Below are 23,024 nucleotides of genomic sequence, written 5' to 3'. Positions count from 1 at the left end.
ATCTATCAGATCTATCTATCTATCTATCAGATCTATCTATATATCTATCAGATCTATCTATCAGATCTATCTATCTATCTATCTATCTATCTATCTATCAGATCTATCTATCAGATCTATCTATCATATCTATCAGATCTATCTATCAGATCTATCTATCTATCTATCATATCTATCTATCTATCATCTATCTATCTATATCTATCTATCTATATCTATCTATCTATCATCTATCTATCATATCTATCTATCTATCTATCTATCTATCTATCTATCTATCTATCTATCATCTATCTATCTATCTATCTATCTATCTATCTATCTATCTATCTATCTATCTATCTATCTATCTATCTATCTATCTATCTATCTATCTATCTATCTATCTATCTATCTATCTATCTATCTATCTATCTATCTATCTATCTATCTATCTATCTATCTATCTATCTATCTATCTATCTATCTATCTATCTATCTATCTATCTATCTATCTATCTATCTATCTATCTATCTATCTATCTATCTATCTATCTATCTATCTATCTATCTATCTATCTATCTATCTATCTATCTATCTATCTATCTATCTATCTATCTATCTATCTATCTATCTATCTATCTATCTATCTATCTATCTATCTATCTATCTATCTATCTATCTATCTATCTATCTATCTATCTATCTATCTATCTATCTATCTATCTATCTATCTATCTATCTATCTATCTATCTATCTATCTATCTATCTATCTATCTATCTATCTATCTATCTATCTATCTATCTATCTATCTATCTATCTATCTATCTATCTATCTATCTATCTATCTATCTATCTATCTCTATCTATCTATCTATCTATCTATCTATCTATCTATCTATCTATCTATCTATCTATCTATCTATCTATCTATCTATCTATCTATCTATCTATCTATCTATCTATCTATCTATCTATCTATCTATCTATCTATCTATCTATCTATCTATCTATCTATCTATCTATCTATCTATCTATCTATCTATCTATCTATCTATCTATCTATCTATCTATCTATCTATCTATCTATCTATCTATCTATCTATCTATCTATCTATCTATCTATCTATCTATCTATCTATCTATCTATCTATCTATCTATCTATCTATCTATCTATCTATCTATCTATCTATCTATCTATCTATCTATCTATCTATCTATCTATCTATCTATCTATCTATCTATCTATCTATCTATCTATCTATCTATCTATCTATCTATCTATCTATCTATCTATCTATCTATCTATCTATCTATCTATCTATCTATCTATCTATCTATCTATCTATCTATCTATCTATCTATCTATCTATCTATCTATCTATCTATCTATCTATCTATCTATCTATCTATCTATCTATCTATCTATCTATCTATCTATCTATCTATCTATCTATCTATCTATCTATCTATCTATCTATCTATCTATCTATCTATCTATCTATCTATCTATCTATCTATCTATCTATCTATCTATCTATCTATCTATCTATCTATCTATCTATCTATCTATCTATCTATCTATCTATCTATCTATCTATCTATCTATCTATCTATCTATCTATCTATCTATCTATCTATCTATCTATCTATCTATCTATCTATCTATCTATCTATCTATCTATCTATCTATCTATCTATCTATCTATCTATCATATCTATCTATCATATCTATCTATCTATCTATCTATCTATCTATCTATCTATCTATCTATCTATCTATCTATATCTATCTATCTATCTATCTATCTATCTATCTATCTATCTATCTATCTATCTATCTATCTATCTATCTATCTATCTATCTATCTATCTATCTATCTATCTATCTATCTATCTATCTATCTATCTATCTATCTATCTATCTATCTATCTATCTATCTATCTATCTATCTATCTATCTATCTATCTATCTATCTATCTATCTATCTATCTATCTATATCTATCTATCAGATCTATCTATCTATCTATCTATCTATCTATCTATCTATCTATCTATCTATCTATCTATCAGATCTATCTATCAGATCTATCTATCTATCTATCTATCTATCAGATCTATCTATCAGATCTATCTATCTATCTATCTATCTATCAGATCTATCTATCAGATCTATCTATCTATCTATCTATCTATCTATCTAGATCTATCTATCAGATCTATCTATCTATCTATCTATCTATCAGATCTATCTATCAGATCTATCTATCTATCTATCTATCTATCTATCAGATCTATCTATCAGATCTATCTATAGATAGATCTGATAGATAGATAGATCTGATAGATAGATCTGATAGATATATAGATAGATCTGATAGATAGATAGATAGATCTGATAGATAGATAGATAGATTAGATAGATAGATCAGATAGATATTGCGAGATAAAAAATATTACGGGAAAATTTCCATAAGAAGTTCTACTGATAACAGTAGAACCTTCACTTCATATAGCTCTACAAACTCTTAATGGAAGATATTTATTTCAAGTAAATTTTCGACTTCGATCAGAAGCCTAAGACGATCAGAAAGGAACGACCGAAAAATCATCAGACTTAGTCATTCCATCCAAGGACATATAACGCATAAGCTAATATCTAAAACACAATTTTATGGCATTTTTGCCAGCCAGTCGCATGAAAAAAAAAGGATTTTTTATCAGTTGTGTTGGCAAGGTGTGTACTGGGGGATGGCCGTCGTCTTCGATGTTCCGAGGAATAGAGGACGAAGTAGCGGGGGTGGACCCCAAAATGTTATGAGAATCAATGTCATCTGAAGCCGAATGAGAAGCAGACAAGAACAGCTGAAACGATGAAAAAAAAATATGGCCAAAAAGAAGCACCTATCTCAATTGAATTCGATGTACGCGGAGTACATGGGTTTACCTCGGACAGTGTTCTCCGTTCGAGATAGGACAGATCACTTTCAAATGAGATGTTTCGATGTAAATGTCTAAAAGACCGAAGCTACGTACGTTGCAAATTTTTGCAATGCATTAAATTATTGCTTGAGACATTTGCAACAAGAAAGCACAAATCGATAAAAAGCAAACAAGTATGTAAGATAAAGAATCAATAACATTAAATTTCTGAGTTTAAGTTTAGTGAAAACGGTAGTTAAAACTTATCAACCAGCGAACATTAGTGCCTAAAGCAAGTGTCATATAATTTAAGAGCACCTATGCGTCGTAAGCTTTACATAATGCCCCAAAATCGGACGCTCTTAAATATATATTAGTATAACGTAATAGTTCTATTTTATATACTATATTGTCACTGTGGCATCGTGAGTACCGCTGAAGCACTCAAGAACAAAGCAATTTTAAGCGATAGAGAATTATTACTATTTTTATTATTATATTATCATTAAAACGTACAGTTTAAAAACAATGGACAGAGACGTTACTTGCCAATATTAAGGGTACAAGCCAGCTAACCACGCGAACTTCCTACACTTTGGTGCTCGTGCGCAGAACATTGGTTTTCTACCGTTCGTCTTTCGTTAAATACGAGCTATCAGCAACAATAATAACAGTGATACCAAAATAAAAAGAGATCATTGAATGTCGTATTTTTATTTCAACCCTCAAGAGATTACGGGGAAATTTCAAAATCGAAATTCAAAACCCACAACTCGATGGTAAATTCAAATAGGAACCCCAACGGTCAAAAGGTTCCACTAACGAACTATTATCTAGGGGTGCGATTCACGCTGAGACGAACCTACCTAAGCAGTAAGTACATATTTTTTTTCTTGGGGATTCGTCGTTGAGTAAGTTTAATGTGTGCTTTAATCACCCACTTCGCCGAAAAGCATCGGCCTCGAACGAAACTCATAGATTTGCTCAGGACCTAAACGAGCTCCTAAGGCCCTACTCCTCTATCTAGTAGTATAAAAGAACCTTCAGAATAGGCTCAGCACTAACGAGAGCCTATTTATTTAAAATGCATGTTGCAAAGCGAAGTAATAAATCCATGCAAATAATACTAGGAAATTAGCCCATAAACCACTTCTATTTTACCTTCAAAGAATCACATCAATATCACATGCTTGCTTATATTGCAGTATTTATATTTTATTTATATCATTTTTTATCAGTATTTGCTTTTTATTCCTTTTGTTTCGTCTGCTATTCTATTTTCCACTCGCCATTTTTGTGATTTTTGTCGTTGCTGACCGTTCAGCCGCCTGTTTGTTCACAAGTCTCGACTACCGTGTACCCCGTGCCGCCCAGTCCAGCACTGCCGCTATTGAATACATCTTGTCAATCAGTTCGTGTTCATGTTTCGCTACGCTTCGCACAAGCGCATTTATCCCTAGCATCGGTTGTTAAATTTTGGTTTTCGTTGCGGATACCGTCATCATTGTCGATACCTTCAGTGATCTGTTTTGATGTATTTTTGATTCTTCCGTCCTAGTGGATGTATGCGTATCTATATACGTATGTGTCTGTGCATGTGTGTGTCCAAATGGTATTTGTCCATTGTTTTCTCTTCATTCAACATACCATATGATAGCCGCAGTTTTTCCCTATCAGAACTAAATGTTCCGGTTCTACGGCATTGAGCTAAAGATTGTTTCCGACGACTACGTCCCTCCCCCAGCACGAAATGAACGTTATGTCTATTCAAACCGGAACGTCATTTCACATCGTGTCCTTATATTTAGCGAATTAACACATTATCGTCGCGCCATCGCGAAGGCCTTTATATCATAGCAGCACTGCTATACGTGCACAGCCCCCTCCGTAATTGGCCATTGTTTAACAATATTTAGGAAGAATTAGTATAGTAATTCGTCGAAGGGCCAGCATTCCTAATCAGATTGTTGAAACTAGGCCAATTTTGTTTCGATGAATTTAAATTATCCAGTTATCTGTTTCTACAAATCTCCGCGCGCACCAATTCAAGGACGTCGCCCGGCAGAAAACAAACATCGTCGCTGCTCATCGCTGTCAATATTGCGTCAGACCGAAAATGAGAATTTCGTTCTTCTTTTTTTTACACTCAAGTAGCTTGTCTCTATAAACCCGTGTACTGTTGTGTATGTGTGTAACGGGCGTTGCCTGTTCACGCGAAATAACGAGCTAATAGCGCTACATTGCAATGTGGCTTAGCTCGACCCAACTGAGTAACTAGTCAACAACATAAGTGTTTCCTCTGCAGCGCCCCGCGTAGGGGGGAGCTCGCTACGAGATCATTTCGATATGTAATGCGCGTCACACTGTGTGCGCCAACAGGGATTCTATTTTCGGCTAATGATTTTCCTTGCGTATCCCTTCGATCCTGCGGATTGACCGTGACTAATGCTTGCGCGTTCAACATGTGTTTATTGTCTTTCTGGCGTGTGGAAACGGTCTCTGAATGATGTGCGGTTCAAATCGTTGCCCCTTATGCTTCCCTTGTGCTTCCCCTGTGCGAGTTTGTCTTTATGTTTGTGTTTCAATATTAATCCGTGTGTATCCGCGTCCTCCATGTGCGTCCTTGCGCCTCTACACTCACTGCCCATCAACATTATCAGCATTATCGTGATCATCAACATCATCACTATCTTCAAATATGCTTATCATCAATGAAGTCGAAAAAGAACAGACATTTTGTCTCGCAACTCAGTTCGCCAACAGCTACAAATAGCTATCGAACCCCCAATCAATCGTGGTCGTCTTTTATAAAGCACCCGTTCCTCTTCGATGCCGGCCTTTTTGAAAGATGCGAGAGGAAGCATAGGAGGCCTCTGCTATCCAATACGTCGATCTATCCGAGATACAGTACATCAAATTGGGGTGGAATCTACGAGTAGGGGACAGAGAGAGGGAGAGGGGAGAAAGTGAGATAAGGATCTTATCGGTTGCTATTCCTCAAAAGGACTCCGTCTGTACTGACGGAGCTACCGCACAGATATCTGCACAAAGCTCCCATTGGCGACCAGACGTCTTTACGCGATGCCCTTTACCCGCCCCGTCGTACCATTTATTTGCATTCGTTCGTTAGCCCGTGTACAAATTGTTATGCTGTGTACGTAGATGGAACTTAAGGGTAAGTATGGGCTGGTTGAGCTAAGTTGGTCATGTATCGGTTAGGCGAAACATATATAACTATATATGATTCTGCTATCGATGACTCCTGTTATGTGAATATCGCACGGTGTCAGCACGAGAAGATGTCATACCACACAACTATTATCGGGCTATAGATTGACACATACATGTATACGATTAGGAATACTCATATTCTACCAATTTTAATTTTCTATCTATTGCAATCAACAGCTATACCATAAGCTTCCACGTATATGCCCTTGATGGACTTCGTATGGACTAGAACAATTGCTTATATATTTTTTTCGACATGGCTCCCGCAACAAAGATGTCCGTTGAGTCTGTTTTGTTTGTTCAATTGTTCCTAACTCTTCTTCCATTTATGTTTCACCAGTGTTCAACTAATGTGCAAACTTGGAACATATACACATCAACTTATATATTTGTATATAATTATCTTCCCCAATTTCAGTTGAATCAAAAAACTAGCTCGCGCTATGCGATTTTTTTCTTATTATCTATTGTTCGGTAAACAAGTGCTTCTGCACCGATTGAGCAGAAGCATTAGAGAACGCGTCCGTTCCATCACTAGAATTTGACGTTGGTCAATCTGCGTGCATTTTTCATTTCACTTTACCATTTTCTCACAGACTCCAAGGATAACAAAGCGGCATTATGACGTTCAGTTGCAATATGTCATCTACCACTATGGCGATGTCGATCGGTAACGTAAAATCAATGCTTTTAAGTAGTGATTTTCTTTTTGCTAATTTTATATATATATATATATACACACTCCACAGACTGGTTTTGTTGGTGTTGATTTTTACCAGATGACCATAATCATGAGTGAACCTTCTCAGCCGTACGCTTCATGGTAATATTCGAGCAATTTTTGGTCGTTTTTGGATGTATATAGATTTTCATAGATCGTCTTCATGGATTTCAAACATTGCTACTCGCTACTGGTATGAATAATAGGTGTCATTTCTATTAGAGCTACTTTGTAATTACGTGTTCCTTCCAGCATCTATGACACGGCCATATTTTGTTTCGCATTGTACTGTTAGCACTGCGCTATTTCTAGCACGTCTCCCATTTACACGTGTTAAGGAGCCTTGCTAGCTTCTTCGTGTCGCTTCAAAGTGTCCCGAAAGGGTTTCTCTTGTTTATTGTCGTCAACATAGTAGAACAATAGAAACAACAGTAGTTCTTTAGTCACATAGTACAAGCAGTTTCGATAGATATATAGATGATTCGAGCAATTATCGTGGTCAAGAGATTCGCGTTCGGTCTATTCCATTTTCTTCTCCTTGTTTTTCCTTATAGCATATATGACACGCCCGATGCAGATTTGACTAGTTTGTTTACGCAGTTACAAGGCAACACCCCAAAGAATTTTTCCCCCATGTTCGCCGGTGGCCAATATGCAGGGGCAACAGTAAGCACGTTTTCCTGATTGAAAGATAAGTCATATATAAATCAACTTATCATTATTAACTTGAGTTTGCTGCGTGTTTGTGTGTGTGTGTGTGTGTGTGTGTCGGCCGCCAAAAGAAGGTAACATGACCCTGATAATAGTGGTTATAAAAAACGAATATCTATTGAAAGTGTCCGAGGCTAAGAAGCTTCGCTGGCAGACGCGGTAGGTCTCGCATTGTCTACTGACACCGATATCACGTATGGTCAATTAATAATCATTATAATAAACTTAAGCAAGGAACAGACGTTAGTTATACAGGGAGATGTTCAATATGAAGTGTCTTGAAGTGTATTGTAAAAAGGATTAGTAAGAAAACTACCCATGAATAGAAGTTGACATCGCCGCAGGGCCGTAGTCTAAAGGAACATCCAACTTGAGGCAGCACTCCTTAATTATAATATATCAATTCAAGTACGTATGGATCAATTCAAATACGCATCGACACCATGATACACGGTGCTGAACACATAAAGGTAGCCCCAAGAGTCTTCCTGCTAGTTAATAAAAATTCGGACCGAAATACAGCCGGGCATAATGTTGAACATTACCTGAATGTTCCAGTTGATTTTTTTACATTTACATGTTTTTCCTATTTTCGAAGATACACACATATCGGACTAAGTCAAGCCAGCATACACATTAAACACACCTAGCAGGGTAAGCGAGATTTGCGTTACAAACGGATGTCGTGCTTCAAAATTGTTCGCTATCGGGTACTAGAATTGAAATAATTGAAATACTGTAAACGTTAAGTTAGTTTATTTCAGATGGAATAAATGATCTGTGACGACAATCATTAGATAATAAAAAAAAAAAAAACGTATTATTACTACAAGAACAATTACAAGAAAATCGCAGCGTCTCGTACGAGAGCGTGCTCAGTGAACTTTTCGATAAGAGAGGAATGGACAACAGAGCCGCCTCAAAAAAAGACAGCCAGCCTTTAGAAGCAAAACTACAACAACATTAATCTGACAACTTAATAGATTGCACTTCATCGCGTTCTCGTTCTCTCTCTCTCTCTCTCTCTCTCTCTCTTGAGATATATATATATATATATGTATATATGAACACCGTGTTAATTAAATGCATAGCAAAAAAATATTTTGTCATCGCGGCGTCCAAGAAGAATAGTAGATAGTCAAAGGCAAAGGTGTAAATTTGGAAATTTGGATAGCTTTTGAATGAATGAAGGAAGGACCTTCAGCAGACGAGCTCTATCCGTCGTTGGAAAACATCTTTGGAAGACGACGATTACCATTGCATTCTCACAATCCTTTTCCGCGTCAGCATTTCCGCATGATTGGAAAACGAAAAAAAGCATGGCCGATTGTGTAGGAATGGACTGTTCGTGCTCATTTCATTTGTTTAGCTAAGGATACATAGGTATGTCAGTGGATAGTATTAGAGAAATTTCGAACTGATACGGCGGGCGGCTAAAAATAGCATCGGAAAAATAGCGTACATGATAATTTTGGCTTATCAGGAAAGTGCACAGAAAAACACAAGTAGGAAAAATAGAAAATTTCTTCAAAAAAATAGAATATATATACACTGTAGTTAAGTTACACCGGCGGCGGAAGGAGCGTTTATCCCATCAGCAAAACGCATGGCATGTAATCTTCTCCATTTTTCTACATATAAATAAAACATGATTATATATCGTTTTGGAAAGTCGTTCGTATCTGAGCGCGTCACTATTCGTATGTATATCGACCACAGGTGATGTCTAGCACAGAAAAGAATGTTAGAGAATTATCATGTAGAGCTGCAATAAAATCATCGACGCTTGACAAAGCGAGGTCGTTTTCATTGTTTGATCAGTGATGGATCAGTTTTATGCGCTGAGATCTTAATTCCGATATTTCACTGATGTTCCTGACAATAGGTTTTGCACGAAGGGTACTTCTTGAGGTCAGGCAAGTGACATCATGGTATGGCAACAACATAATAATAACAATCTTGACAGATACTTGTTTTATAGTTGTACCCTTCTGATCGTGCTGACTTTTAATTCAATGGCAATAGGGTACCGACCTATATTAGATTGTTTTGTCTTTTATGAAGCATTGCAGGGGCGCGTTACGACCGTTTGTTTCCTTCGTAGGTCATTTGGCCATTTTGGATATAAATGAGTACTCTACTGACTGACCGACAAACGAGGTGATCCTGTTAATCAGCTGTGTTCACATGATCCGAAGCTTGGATATTTGTTCGAGTACGATCTACAAACGTCTTTTTCTTTGCAAATACCGAAGCTAAATCGTATTTTAATAACGCTATCCGCCTTGCCTTTGCCACGAGTCGATTAAAATTCATGGAACAATACGAGCACATCATGGCAATGGCAACACGTAGATATATAACTGAGCCTTTACTACATTTGTTGAAGTCAACTTCCCCTCCCTGCTTCGCAAAATAACAGAACGACATTTTCTCGTCAAGTCAAAGATTTCTTAACACAAATTCATGATCCACGATCTTATTCATTCGTACCTCGCAAGAGCTTCGAGTCGTTCGTGTAAATTCTGCAGTCAGCTGCTATACGAATAAAACGGCCAGCGCACAAACGACAAATCCCTCTACCAGTAAACAATATTCAGTCGACTTTATCTGATCTGAATAGCATCGATATGAATTTACTGCGCAGAAGCAGAAACTTAATGTATTATGTTAGCTGTCGCCTGTCGGGTACCCTATTGACCCTGTATTGACCCATGTGGCTCGTTTGCTTGTTTTTGCGTAATTGGGTTTTTCCTATGCTGCCTTTGATAATCTTCTGAAATGTATCCCTTGGCTATGCTGCTTTCGTACATATGGCCGCTTCTTGACTTTATATCCAAGATCAGTTATTTCGGCATTGTTCACCTATATAATCCGTATCTTATTTTCTCTAATTTACCTAAAGCTCCAGACCAATACACCGGTTAACATCGAAGCCCATGAACAGACGGCATCTGAAGTGTTGTCCTGGTCGACTGCCAACTTCGAATGCCTCGTAGCTTTTTAGCTTCAAACTGTTTAGACATAGAAGACATCCATGACCGATGCTTCGGTCGTCGTCCTGCCCATATGCAGTCTGCCAGCCATTCCTGGCGCCGTGCCTCTACCAGCCTCAGCCGTTTAGGAGTGTGGACTATACCGTATCTCCTTTCCAGTCATGTTTTTCATCTGCTAACGACGCCTACCTCGTACAGCATTTTTTTAGCTTTGAAACACGGCGCGCAATAAAAGTTAATGTCTAGCAGCATGTTTGTTTTTCACTGCGCCGGTCAATATGCTCGTTTTCTCTCTCCTCCCCCGTTGATCCTCGCACTCAGGTCCCCCAATGCTCCTCTCACAAAGTCGTTCGCCCCTCAAAATTCATTAATGGTGATGTACTCTCCAAGCGTTCACAATACCGTATGGCTTATTAATACTAAACTCTTAGGGCTCGAGTACACAATGTGCCAAACGTACGCCAGCCACATTCTGTTCATCGTTTCTATTCTCGACGCCACCTTGGCATTGGTTAACTGTCAGACAAAAAAACCAGCCCAAACCCCATTCCCTCGTTCTTGTATAACCATGACAGCGTGCTTTTAATAACAATAATAAAATGAATTATAATAATAATCGATCCAATAGAAATTCAAAAAACAACAGTTTGTGTCGACCTCTGACGGACGGCCATCCGGCCGGTTTCAATAATCATAATAATTAGAATAATACCCGCCTTATGCACTCACTTACATTTCATCTATATCGACGCATTTGTTATTATCTCCAATGTTTTTTGCCCCAAATATATAATGGTGATACACGAATATATATATATATATAGCCATATATCATGTGTCACCGTATGGTTTCCGTTCTCGCACCATGTGGATATCCCCTACCATCTGTATGATCTTCTCTCGGCTAGATTGGCATGGGTTCTATTCTCCATGTCTATTTGCAATAATTCTTATACTCTCCGTACACCATAATAATCATAATACTAATAATAATTGTTATTATAGATTCATCAGCAATCATTGTTATAACATATAGTCTATATTCACAAGTGCGCTGACGTGTCCCTTTTCCAATTTTATTTCATTCCGCCGAGAATCAGGTTCTCCTAGAGGTGTCAGGGTCGACGTTATTGCCGTCGCTTCCATTCGAACTACCGTTAAATTCGCGGTTTTTGCTCAATTTCCGCCGCCCACCCTCGACTTTTTTTCTTTGCCTCATTTTATCTTTTTCTTTGTCTTTTAATGATGAGATCGATACTATTCCTCGCTAGATGCCTTAACATTCGTCTCTACCGGCGAGAACAGCCAGTCAATTGTGCGCAATAAGCATAGCTATATTGCGTTACAGTGGGCTCCCTTCAGTGATATAGGGCGGGAAGCATTGTGCGGTCGGAATCGGCGGTTTTATGGAGGAGAACGTTCGTTGTCACAACTGTTCATCGACGATATCTTCGCGGCCTGCGCCGCAGCTTCTGACTGAGGCGCAACTCCTGAGATGCAGTCAACGCTAGACTGTACGCGTTGGTCCTTACAGTTGGCTGTTCGTAGGGGCGTTCTTTTTCAGATAAAGGTACGGCGGCCACTATCCGGATCCAATAGGCGCCTAACTGTGTAGTGACCACCTATTTCTTTGGTGTCGCATGGAATGAATGGTTGAAACACACTGTCGATACGGCCTCTGCCAGTGTTTGAACTCGACCTAGTAAGGTAACTAAACGTATTATCCATCAGCGGGCGCGATGGACGCTGAGCTTTGCTCTGCTGTAAGATAATGTGGCGCATCTGAAGCGCTTTTTCTTGAAGTGGAATGAAGAACGGTACAGAGCGGCATGATATCTTCCTCTTCCGCCGATCTGACGAAGGGATCAACCACGATATGCATATTCTTGCCAAGCTCAACGTTGCATGTTAGAACAATAGCCACTAGTCACTTGAAGTTTCTGAAGATTTTTCAATCTGCCTATTACTTGCTGGCGCAGAAACTTTCTGTAACTACAGTAATTTTTCTACAACATCTTCGGCGGTAATCTAGACGAGTCGATCGCCCTGAAGTGATGGAAGATTGTTAAGACTATGATGTGAAGACACCTGTAGTAAGAGAACGCATAAATAGATGACAAGTTAAGGCAAATATAAAAGCAAAACCTTCAACTTAAAGGGAAGCTTTTCTTAACTATTATATATTAATAAGGTCAAAGGACGGCGCTCTTCAGCGTTCCACGTTATAGTATCGTTTCAACAGACAAAAAATATGTTTCTGAAGTATGGGTTCTCCGAAAACTTTTTAGTTTATCAGTACAGTACGAGACTCTAGGGCAGCCAAGACCTTTTACAACAATCTTTTTAAGACTGCCGGAAATTATCGATCTGATGATACCATAACCTGTTGTTAACTTTGCTAATTGTTATACTTCTTTTACGTGTTCATTTACTTTTGTATTTGAAACAGCAGCAACCTTTAACTCTGAGGAATTGGGCTATATTTTTTTGACGGTACCCATTTTTGTGAAGACAGATACGCTCCGTAATGAATGCAGTATATTGTAACACTGAAATAATACCCTTAGGCTTAGGCTCGTTAATTAAATCTTACCCTGTTTTCAGGATTTCCCGGTTGACCGGACCCTACAACTCGTTCTGTACCATGAGCGATCAACTGATTGAACTCCATTTCAAGGGTTTCCCGAGCAGCTGTATTCTGCGACGGGATCTGTAATAGAATGGCCAGAGCATTGGCATCGAACGCCTGCAATAGTCAACAAAATTTACATGACCATGTTATGATGAGCTTCCTTTAGTTAGGACAGTTCCCCGCACGGAATACGAACCATCAAAAGGACCCTTTATGTGTAATAGTCTGTAATAGGATCCTGGTCTACCATCATCCTGAGCGTCGTCATGCCATGTACGGAATGCAGGTCACCAAAAATAACGCCTTGTCCTAGAAGCAACAGCGCTATTTGGGAGTCGTACTCTCGTATAACATCATCGTTTGCATTTGTACGTACTCTTGTCAAGTAGTACTATCACACGCTGCTTCAAGCAAGTCGCCTATAAATAGACCTCACGTGGAAGGAAAACAGTTGTACTCGCACATTTGTGAGGTTACTAATGAAGGCTTTGTGGTGAATGTAATCTTCCCGCCCAAAAATTGAATTAACTGTTCCTATTCCTAGCTCATACCTCGTCAAGCGCGATGAGAGCGCCATGGACGCCGCTTTCGAGGTGGAGGTTGCCAGCAAACTCCCTCAAACCGATTTGACCTAGCCATCGCATAACTCGTTCGTTTGACCAGACCAGTACATCTCGCGATGTCTCGTGTTCTGCTAGACGTCGCCTATATGCAAGGAAGAACATACAAATAGAAAACGTCACTTCTGTGATACCAATTGGTATTTCTAGTATGTGCGAAGACCTTCATATCAATTCCGTAATACTTATCCTAATGCTGTAAGGAACAAAACAGTATTTCGATACTATTGCACCATTAAATTACTCGATACTTGGAGACGAATTATAAATAACATCGTATACGTACCGGTGCATTTAGATGAAACAGAAAAAGTGTTTTGTTTATTGTAGTACTAGTGAAAAATTCTATGATTGTAACCGTTGACAAATTGATACACATCCCTATAGCGAGCAATTCAATGTCTATAATAAATGAATTAATATAATCAGGTGCAGCTATAACAGAACTGAAATTTGAATGCCATGCATTATATGCATCCATGTTGCTAACAGGTGTACTTTAGGGCAACGGGGCACCGAAAAATGGTCGTTCATTCATACCGTTCTTCGAGCTGTGCGCGGTCAAAATTAAGCCGTTTGAGACACTGAAATCCACATGTCAATGAGATACGATGAAGATTGTCCACCATCTTCAAATGGACCCGTAGATCTTTCTTGGTTAGGTGCTCTAGCATGCGAGCGTCGACTAGGCATTCCATGAAGGCTGATCGATATTGTGCCAGGCCTAGAGAAGGTAGCCACTCGTTCCCTAGCCACTCGTGGTTCATTTCTCCAAACGCAAGTCCACTGTTTCCCACACCAATGCCCATTAGTAGAGGTTTAGCAGGTCCAACACCATGAACAGGGCCACCAGCCTGACCCGCAGGCGCTGTCAACGCAACCATTTCCTGCGTGCAATTTGGGGAAAAACAAATAAACATGAGCGATAGATATATATATCGATTAGCTATCATTCACGATCTATTTTCAATAAACGATATGTATCGTATCACATATCATTTGAGCAAGGTACCACTTTATTGCAGTATAGAGAAGAGTCCTTCGAATATACGAACGTAGTTGAATTTCCATATGGCTTAAATCGAAAATCTTATTCGTATATACAAGATTATTTAGTAGCATTAATAGTAGTGGTCACAATAGAAGGATTCGTGTAGTACGGTACCGTTGCAGTGGACAATTTCATTGGTAGCTCTAAGCTTCCACTTTTGCGTTTTCTAAATACTGCATTCCTATACGAACACTGTTCTATTAGCTGAAATATTGAGGACCAAGTACTCCGGCGGATGGCTAATTGGAACTGCAGTTTAGGTGCCTTCTGTAAACAGGACTTTAGGGCACGAGCAGGATTAAGTAAACTATTTGAATGTCATACACGCTAAACATTACCTGAATGGCAAGTCTAAGTTTTAGCCGATGTAGGGGGTTACTAATCCCGATTTCTCGCTGAATCTCTGTGTCGGACAATGCGGACATGATTGCACCGGATTTGACGTTTGCCCGACAAGCCGCTACGTACCATGGGGGCATGCCAACCCATAGCTCAAGCCAGGCGACTATCGTTGGGCCGTTCCATAAGGCGAACGGCGTTCCCGCCTATGCATTAGATTCAATTAACAAAATAATAGAAGCTCTGCGCTAGGTAGTTTCACAAGCAGGAAGGACAATTATCATGGCTTATTCTAATGTATAAATATCAAAATAATGTCAATTAAACTGTTTCAGCGAAGTAATTAAAATGATTGACTATCTCACAAAATGAACCAGATGGCTTTAGTCTTAAACGAAAATTCGGTTGTTGGAACAGAAATTCGGAGCGGAATTTCCCAGCTTAGCTGAGTCAGAACTTTTATTCTCCGCTGACAAAAACCTAAACCCTAAGCTTTGAGTTGTCGAACCTTAAGTGACTCAATAAGCAGGTCGTGCTTATTCTTCGTACGCCGGTCAACTGTACTCTGGTTGTCTTTTCCACCGCCGCGCGCGAAACCTGCGAGGTCCCGCGACGAAATCGACGCTGTTGGCGAGGCCAATCCTGACGCCAGACCCGAATGTGTTCCGACAATGTCACTACACGAACCATATTCGCTATCGGCGTACATCTGGCTAATTCCCACCACTGAGGAATTACCAAAATAGAAGATTAGCAATGTTTGTGAATAAGAAGTATATGCAACCAAATTTGAAAAATCGGCAGGCGGGAAGCTAGTGGCCTAAAATAGAGTATATGCGTTCCACTAGCAGATGATGACATAACCGATTTATTCTTTTTGCTCTATGCGTATGTGTATCTTTTTATATGTGTACTATACCATCTGTATTATATATACTATGCTTTTATACATATGCCGTTTCTCTTTATGGTTAACCCTGCTTTGAACCTGACGCAAATGGGAAGCACTGAATGTCCTGCGGAACATGTCATGTTAGCACACCGACCCGTTAGGTTACTTACTCGAACTACTCTTTTTATCCTTCTTGGTGAAAAGGCGTCCAAACGAACTTTTGATCCCCTTATTTTTCTTCTTACCCGAGAGTGATTCTTGGCTAGTAGCCGTACTGAAAATACGAATAGCATAACATCATACGATTGTCGGATAGTAGAAAAAATCCTGTTACGCATATTGCGCTCAGCAGGAACATCTCTCCATTTACACAGACGAAAAATAAGATATAATCATTCATCTACGGTGGTAACCTATAACCCACCAATGAATTACTTGTCAAATACCAGAAATCAATGCTAAATCGCACCAGCTTTCAACGCTTCTCATAAAATCGCGGGCGTCGAGTATGCATTCATACCTCTAACTATTTACTAACGCGTTCATTTACCGCAACCTTAATTGACACCGACGGAGATATCCCTGATCGTTTTCACTGCAACTAATATGCTAGTCACTATATAGAACCCCGCACACAGACTGTTCCTATAGGACCCAGAACAAACTGTTCCTATAGGAACCTTTAGATAGTCTGCCTTGAAACTTAAAACTTCCAACAAAGTTAGTTTGAACAATGACTGGAAAATTCTTCCGAATATTCTTAACGGCAAATTCCTCTAATACCTCATTCCCTCAGTAGGCGTATGCAATCCGCTCAACTCTCGTTGCATGAGCATGTTAGATTGCTGCTGTTGCAGCTGGCGTTCGGCGATGATCTGCGCCATGGTGCGGCTCTGAGCTAATGGCCGATGTTCGCCTGGAGGTCCGTGGTAGGCGACACCCCCTACGGGCACGCCGCCCGCAGACCCGGCGCCCATTGCGGCCGGAGTCCCTAGACTACTCGGAGGCCTGGGATTGACCATCTGTTGCATCTGCTGGTCCAGTGGATGTCCCCCAGCTCCAACTGATTGCTGCGCCGACGACGCCTGCTTCGATTTTGGGTGAATGAGAAAAGTCCAACAGAGAGATCACGTTAGATGGCAGGCTGAACAAGAACTAAGAGGAAAAAACCCGTCGGAGTATGCGAGTCGATCGAAATGAAGAAGCCTGTATAGCCACTACGAAACACTGAACTAGGGGAGAGCAATGAAGCACGAGGACATTGAAACGAAAGTGAGATACCGGCTTTATGCAGCGGTCGATTTGTACATGGATGAAAGATGTGATGCAACTTTTCGTGATTACCAATTGTGACATGAGTATGACAGAACATGAATAAGTACGAGCCAAACAGCGTTTTACGGCTATATTTCAGTCCTCTCCTACTACTAATGGAAAATGTAATGCAAAATTCTCCTGTCTGTGTTCAAGGTAATAATGTAAATGAAGCTTTGCACATAGAATTGACTCAATCAGTAGGATGAGATAGACAACAAACATCCGGAAAAGGGTGGTTGTCTTTTTCTGTATAGCAGAGTTATAATATAATAAAAATTAAATAAGAGTTATAATAAGAGTTATAATTAAATAAGAGTTATAATAAGAGTTATAATAATTATATAAAAGCAAAAACCATATCACATTCTTATTATATAATAGTGCTTAGTTATGAGCACTCATTATATAATAAGGCGCGTCAAGATTCGACGAGGATGACACTGACAAACAACAAAGACAAACACAGTTATGCATAAAATAAAACCAAACAATGTTACCCAAATCAGTTTACATTAATCAGCGTTCATAGTTTTCCTCAGTATAACTATCAGCTAAAATCTATATGATTAATTAATCATTGATTTCGACTATTTTGCCTTAGAAAACTGCAACGATTGAGGCATCAATCAGTTTCGCCTGATTAGCTACACAGACACACAGAGAACAACACACACTTATCCTAGTACCGGAGATCGATAATTTCGAATTTTTCAGCGCCAACTTTTATCACCCTAACTATATATATACATGATCACTCACAATGCTAGACTAGCTGCTGTATTCGCTCGATCCTGTATGTGGAACTATGACATGCAGAGGTGAACTCGATGGCTACGGATAAAGCCTACATACAACTGAGCCATACAAACCCCAGCCGACCGCTGAAGTCGCAACATCAACAAATTCACCAGAAATGTAGCGGATTTTAGCGACAAAACGTCTAACAGCTGATTTATTTCCTAAGGTAGCATGTCTCAGAAGATAAGCATCAGATATTGCCCGGGTTGGGAGACGGAAATCCAATTCCCGCTAAGAGTAATCACGAAACATAAGCTAATTTGTTTACGGAAACGCTGGGTCACATATGCAACTGACCGCTAAAATCCAATATGAAGCTATTCGCCGTAAAGCATTCATTCATGAAGGGACTCGTCAGTTGTAAAAGCTATGGTCGACCACAATTAAACCACCATTTACATCGATTATTGTGATTAGCTTTCTAAATAAATGGTTTCTCGAGCAGGTTCGACCTTCTTCCGTCCATGCGGCCTGATTAGTTGGATAATAGGCACGTCCTAGATCGCGCGCTTTCTATATCAATATGTATCTGTCAGACAAAATTCATTGCGTTTTCAACGTTTATTCAGTATGTGCAAAGCTATTATTGTCACTATTACGGTATCATATTCCCCTTAGTACTGGATGTCCAACGGCCGCGTTGAAAGGCCAGCACAGTCTTCCTTCGTTGACGCGATACCGGCCTGTATCTCCGCTAGCCAATTAGGCAAGGCTGTTGTCATCCAGATTTAATGAACCGCAAACGATGCTTTATTGGATCCCTCCATGTTTCCCTATGTATGACCTGCTTTCACTGAGTATTTATATATATATCACATAGAGACGGCAACTGGTACTGATACAAGGGTATCTGTATAGAACTGAATATTAAAACTACAGAGTAATGAAGTAACGCAGCCTATATTCATACGAAAATTAAGATCGTCTTTTCATGTTACTATATATTCAAACGTACGCTGTATATACGGACGTACAAAAGACTGTATGCCATCTAACGTTGAATGAATTCTTTCTACGCGGTATAATTGTTATAGTCTAAGGTTGGAATTGAACGGTATATTGGTTAGAAATATTCGTTTATACATCTGACCTACCAAGGTTTTATTAAAGCGAAACTAACACAATTTATAATAATGAAAAAAGCCAGAGATTTCAGTTTCGCATATTTAACGCTGCATTACACGATAGCTAGGAGTATCAACTGTTTAAAGGAAACAACATGTTAAACGACAAATACGCAAAAATGGGCCCGTCAAATTTCCTGTCACAGTCAACTGAAACTTCACACATTCACGACCCGAAAATGAGTGCCTTTGTAACATTTTTGGTTACAAATATCAGTCTTTTGCTTGTTGCCCTCACCTGTTGCTGAGCCTGTGCCGCCGATATGAGCTGAGAGCGATGCCAAGAATCGGCGACGCGCGACTCCAACTCTTCAGCCCGTTGTTCCGTATTTTCCTTATAAGAGCAGTCGAGACAGGGAAAGCGATCGATCGGAGCATAAATCAGTTAGTTGCTCTACAAACATAAAGGACACCCTGTCATGCGCATCGCGCGCACACTTTAAGTTCCCTTGGGGTTAATTTGTCGAAGTGAAAATCGAACTGCGCCAATCCGACATTCAAATAATGCCAACTTCCGCCAAGGTACGCTACTACAAAATGGTGATATATTGCAGTCGAAAGGAACCAATTAAAGCGTGCCTTGCAGGTGGTACTGGGCGTTTGCACTTCTAAAATTCTACCTATCAACGAACGCGTACCTCATAGCTACCCCGGTAGCCAGGTTTTAAGAGTTTCAAGAGCCGTAAGCTGTGAGATGCTTCTGGCCCTGGAGAGTCGATCCAGGGGAAACCTATCGAGAAATGATCACGTGCTGTGGGTGACGTTTAGCTTCTCTTGATTCGTAATCGCGTCTTATTATATGTGCAGGGGGAAATAATGAGCCCGTGTATGCATAAGAGCTGTGCACTTCACCCAACACCTCGCATAACAAAATCTCTTCATTTAAATTTACATCCCAAATATATCTATCTATACGTTATATATCTGGCTGCTATGCTTCATAAAGGTCAACCAACCTCAAAGTGACCAAATGTAGAATACCAAGGTATGCATGCTATAGGTCTACCTTTTCTTCCTGAATGAGCAGAATCTCGTTGTTGATGGCGTCCAGTTGTTCCTGAAGCATCATAGCCAGGGCCTGGGCGTCGCTCTGGTCCACCGCGGGGTCTCCCATCAGCCACTTGCTGTCTACGACTGAACCTCCGTCTTTGGCTCCCACTACTTGATGGCCTCCTGCTCCGCCACCCACACCGCCGTGATCCAGACCATTCGACAACGAGGCATTCGCGTACTCCGTTGCTATTGTTATATAGTGAATCATTAGCATACGAACAAGACACCCATATAAGTATCAAGTGTGATTTTGCAGAGAGAAACTTTCCTTTAACCTTTATGATTGTAGTTTCGCAATCTTGCTTAAATGAGATCTTCTAGTCCAGACACCTCTAACCTATTACGATCGGTGACGTTTATTCAAGACATTCAAGGTTCAAGAGGTGTGCTAAAGCAGAATAAATGAATAAGCTTTTCCAGTTTTACGTCCTATTATACCACCTTAGGTAACAAATACTGCTGGCTCTTTTTAGGATCAAACGAACCCCCGCGTCTATACTCGATTTTAGGTCCAGACTACTCCATCTCATTTGTTGTCCCTGATTTTATTAGTACATGAAAATGTTTTACCATTACGGGAACAAATATCAGAAGTAGACCACCGAATGGCGGGTAATTCAGTACTTCTTCTCTTAGAAATCATCTTCCTCCCTAAGGATGAATTTTGTCATGTACATAAACCGCACCAACCCCATTGATTGAAACGGTCACTCACCCATGGCGTGCGCATTGGCAAGCTGCTGTTCGTGGAAGTGCTGCATATGCACCATCTCCTGACGCATTCTGTCGACTTCATGTAGCAATTTGCCCTTATCAAGCGCCGCACCTTCAGACGCCTTGCGCAGCTGGTCAAGTTCTTGCGCCAAAGCATTCTTCTCTTCGAGTGCCTGCATTCGCTCTCGGAGTTGCGCCTCAAGCCGCTCCTTACTTTCGGCGAGCAGCTTGTCTACAGTACTACTCAGCTTTTGACTATGTTCTTCATTCATTTTTTCTCTTTGACGAGCACGGCTCAGCTCTTGCGTCTTCTCCTCGAGCGCCGCCTCGAGTCGAGTTAGTCGCTCTTCCAGGCGCTTGTCGACAGGTTGCACTTTGCCCTGACCCCCGCTGCTTCCTTCACCCTGACCGGTCTGAGCCTGGGCTGCCTCGACAGCGGCGGTGGCCGCAGCTACCTCCTCGATCAATTTCTCTTCGCGCGCAGCAGCGGACAACAGCTTTTCTTCTGCCACCTGATCCAGTCCGAGATCGGATGATCGATGGAGTGGTAGATGGTAACGGATGAAAGGAAAAGATTTAAGATATTGAGACACGAGAACTGGGACGAGTAAGAAAATGAGATTAGTATTGCGTAGTATTGTAGTTCAGTCTGTATTAAATGTTTTGGAAATGGATTCACTTTAAAATAATTTTTTTCACTTCATACAACTGTTCGATTATTCTAAATGTTGCTAGACGGATTATTGTCGTTTTTTTTGTTATGCTGCTTGGTTGTAGAAACAGGGAAACTTTCTCCCTTTCTTTGTTCACGGACTAAAGTGGACCATCCCGAAAATGCGATAACGTCTTCATATAAAATCGAGCTTCTGCAACACCTCCTGCGTGCATATGCGCAACAGGTTCGAATCGGCGCTCCTTAAACTAGTCATTTAGGTGGCGTCCCTCGGATAATTATTAACTTCCATTATCCATAAGTGTCATGCCCAGCATTCTCTAATTTACTTAATAGACTTAATGCAATGCTAAGTTCAACTAAGCATAAACTGCAATAGTGGAATGATACTTCCATACAGAGAAACATAATTTTTTTAGCTAACTCTTGAAACGAATTTAAAATTCCGCCATTAAAATCAATTGATTGCAGTAATATTACCTTTGAATAATGGAACTGCTACACGGCCTGACAGACCGATGTTAAGGGCTATAGAGATAGCTGTTTTCACATCTTCGAAAATCGCTTTATTTATACCTAGCACATCTAAAGGGTTAAAAAAACTCTTACGTCTTCGAGACGGACCCCTCGACCAATTCTTTGTTCATCTATCAATGCATCGCGACTCACCTGCAGTCGTTCCTGCAAGGACCGACATCGCTCTTCGGCCAGTCGAAGCTGGGCCTGATGCGCAGCGACCTCATGCTCGAGCTTCTCCTTGACATCGTTCAGTGACACAGATTCCCTCTGAGCATTAAGGCAACGCTTCTCCAATGTCGTAATTCGTTCCTCCTGATCCTCTTTTTGGGCGTTGTTCTCGGCAAGGTCACGGCACAGCCGCTGGTTCTCCTCCTTCATCTGAAGCAGATCTTTCTGCGTATCCCGTAAAACCTGCCGAGCGAACCGAATGATGTTACCAGCATGAGTGTCAAACAACGGCTTCAGGCCACAGGATGAAGTCTATTGTGAGATTAGGGACAAGGGAAACAGGAACACATCTTACATAGGCGTGACAATACTGCCAGCATCCCCAGCAACAGAACAACTATTCAGAAAATTCATTTAAGAGCGGCCCTTTTGCATAGGATCTCGACTATCGTTCCATTATTTTCTACCGGCATTTAGCAGCATCTTCTTTACAAGAGGAATATACTACGCGGGTTGAAGCCATTGTTCAAATATATGGTGAACCCAAGCATGTAGAGA

General features: G+C 39.9%; 1 protein-coding gene across 5 annotated transcripts in view; it reads right to left on the bottom strand.

The window, feature by feature from the left end:
• Positions 1 to 4,089: 4,089 nt before the first annotated feature.
• Liprin-alpha (PTPRF interacting protein alpha) overlaps positions 4,090 to 23,024 on the bottom strand; it is a 44,616-nt gene continuing 25,681 nt past the window's right edge. For 4 of the 5 annotated variants that reach the window (XM_022801674.2, XM_086987236.1, XM_086987237.1 and 1 more), the window contains 12 exons: positions 22,449 to 22,709; positions 21,108 to 21,618; positions 20,346 to 20,578; positions 19,578 to 19,673; positions 16,884 to 17,188; positions 16,271 to 16,374; positions 15,717 to 15,934; positions 15,208 to 15,414; positions 14,359 to 14,705; positions 13,750 to 13,903; positions 13,160 to 13,312; positions 4,090 to 12,654 (listed from right to left, as the gene is read on the bottom strand). In XM_022801674.2, coding sequence (XP_022657409.1) covers positions 12,595 to 12,654; positions 13,160 to 13,312; positions 13,750 to 13,903; positions 14,359 to 14,705; positions 15,208 to 15,414; positions 15,717 to 15,934; positions 16,271 to 16,374; positions 16,884 to 17,188; positions 19,578 to 19,673; positions 20,346 to 20,578; positions 21,108 to 21,618; positions 22,449 to 22,709 — 2,649 coding nt within the window. In that variant the 3' untranslated portion in view covers positions 4,090 to 12,594. The remainder of the gene's footprint in view (positions 12,655 to 13,159; positions 13,313 to 13,749; positions 13,904 to 14,358; positions 14,706 to 15,207; positions 15,415 to 15,716; positions 15,935 to 16,270; positions 16,375 to 16,883; positions 17,189 to 19,577; positions 19,674 to 20,345; positions 20,579 to 21,107; positions 21,619 to 22,448; positions 22,710 to 23,024) is intronic. The other variant, XM_022801675.2, reaches the window with a different exon arrangement.

Source organism: Varroa destructor, unplaced genomic scaffold, assembly GCF_002443255.2.
Source record: "Varroa destructor unplaced genomic scaffold, Vdes_3.0 BEIS01000004.1, whole genome shotgun sequence".
In the NCBI taxonomy this organism is placed as follows: Eukaryota; Metazoa; Arthropoda; class Arachnida; order Mesostigmata; family Varroidae; genus Varroa; species Varroa destructor.
The sequence above is the reverse complement of the archived record's forward strand: the minus strand, read 5'-3'. Positions and strand labels throughout refer to the sequence as shown.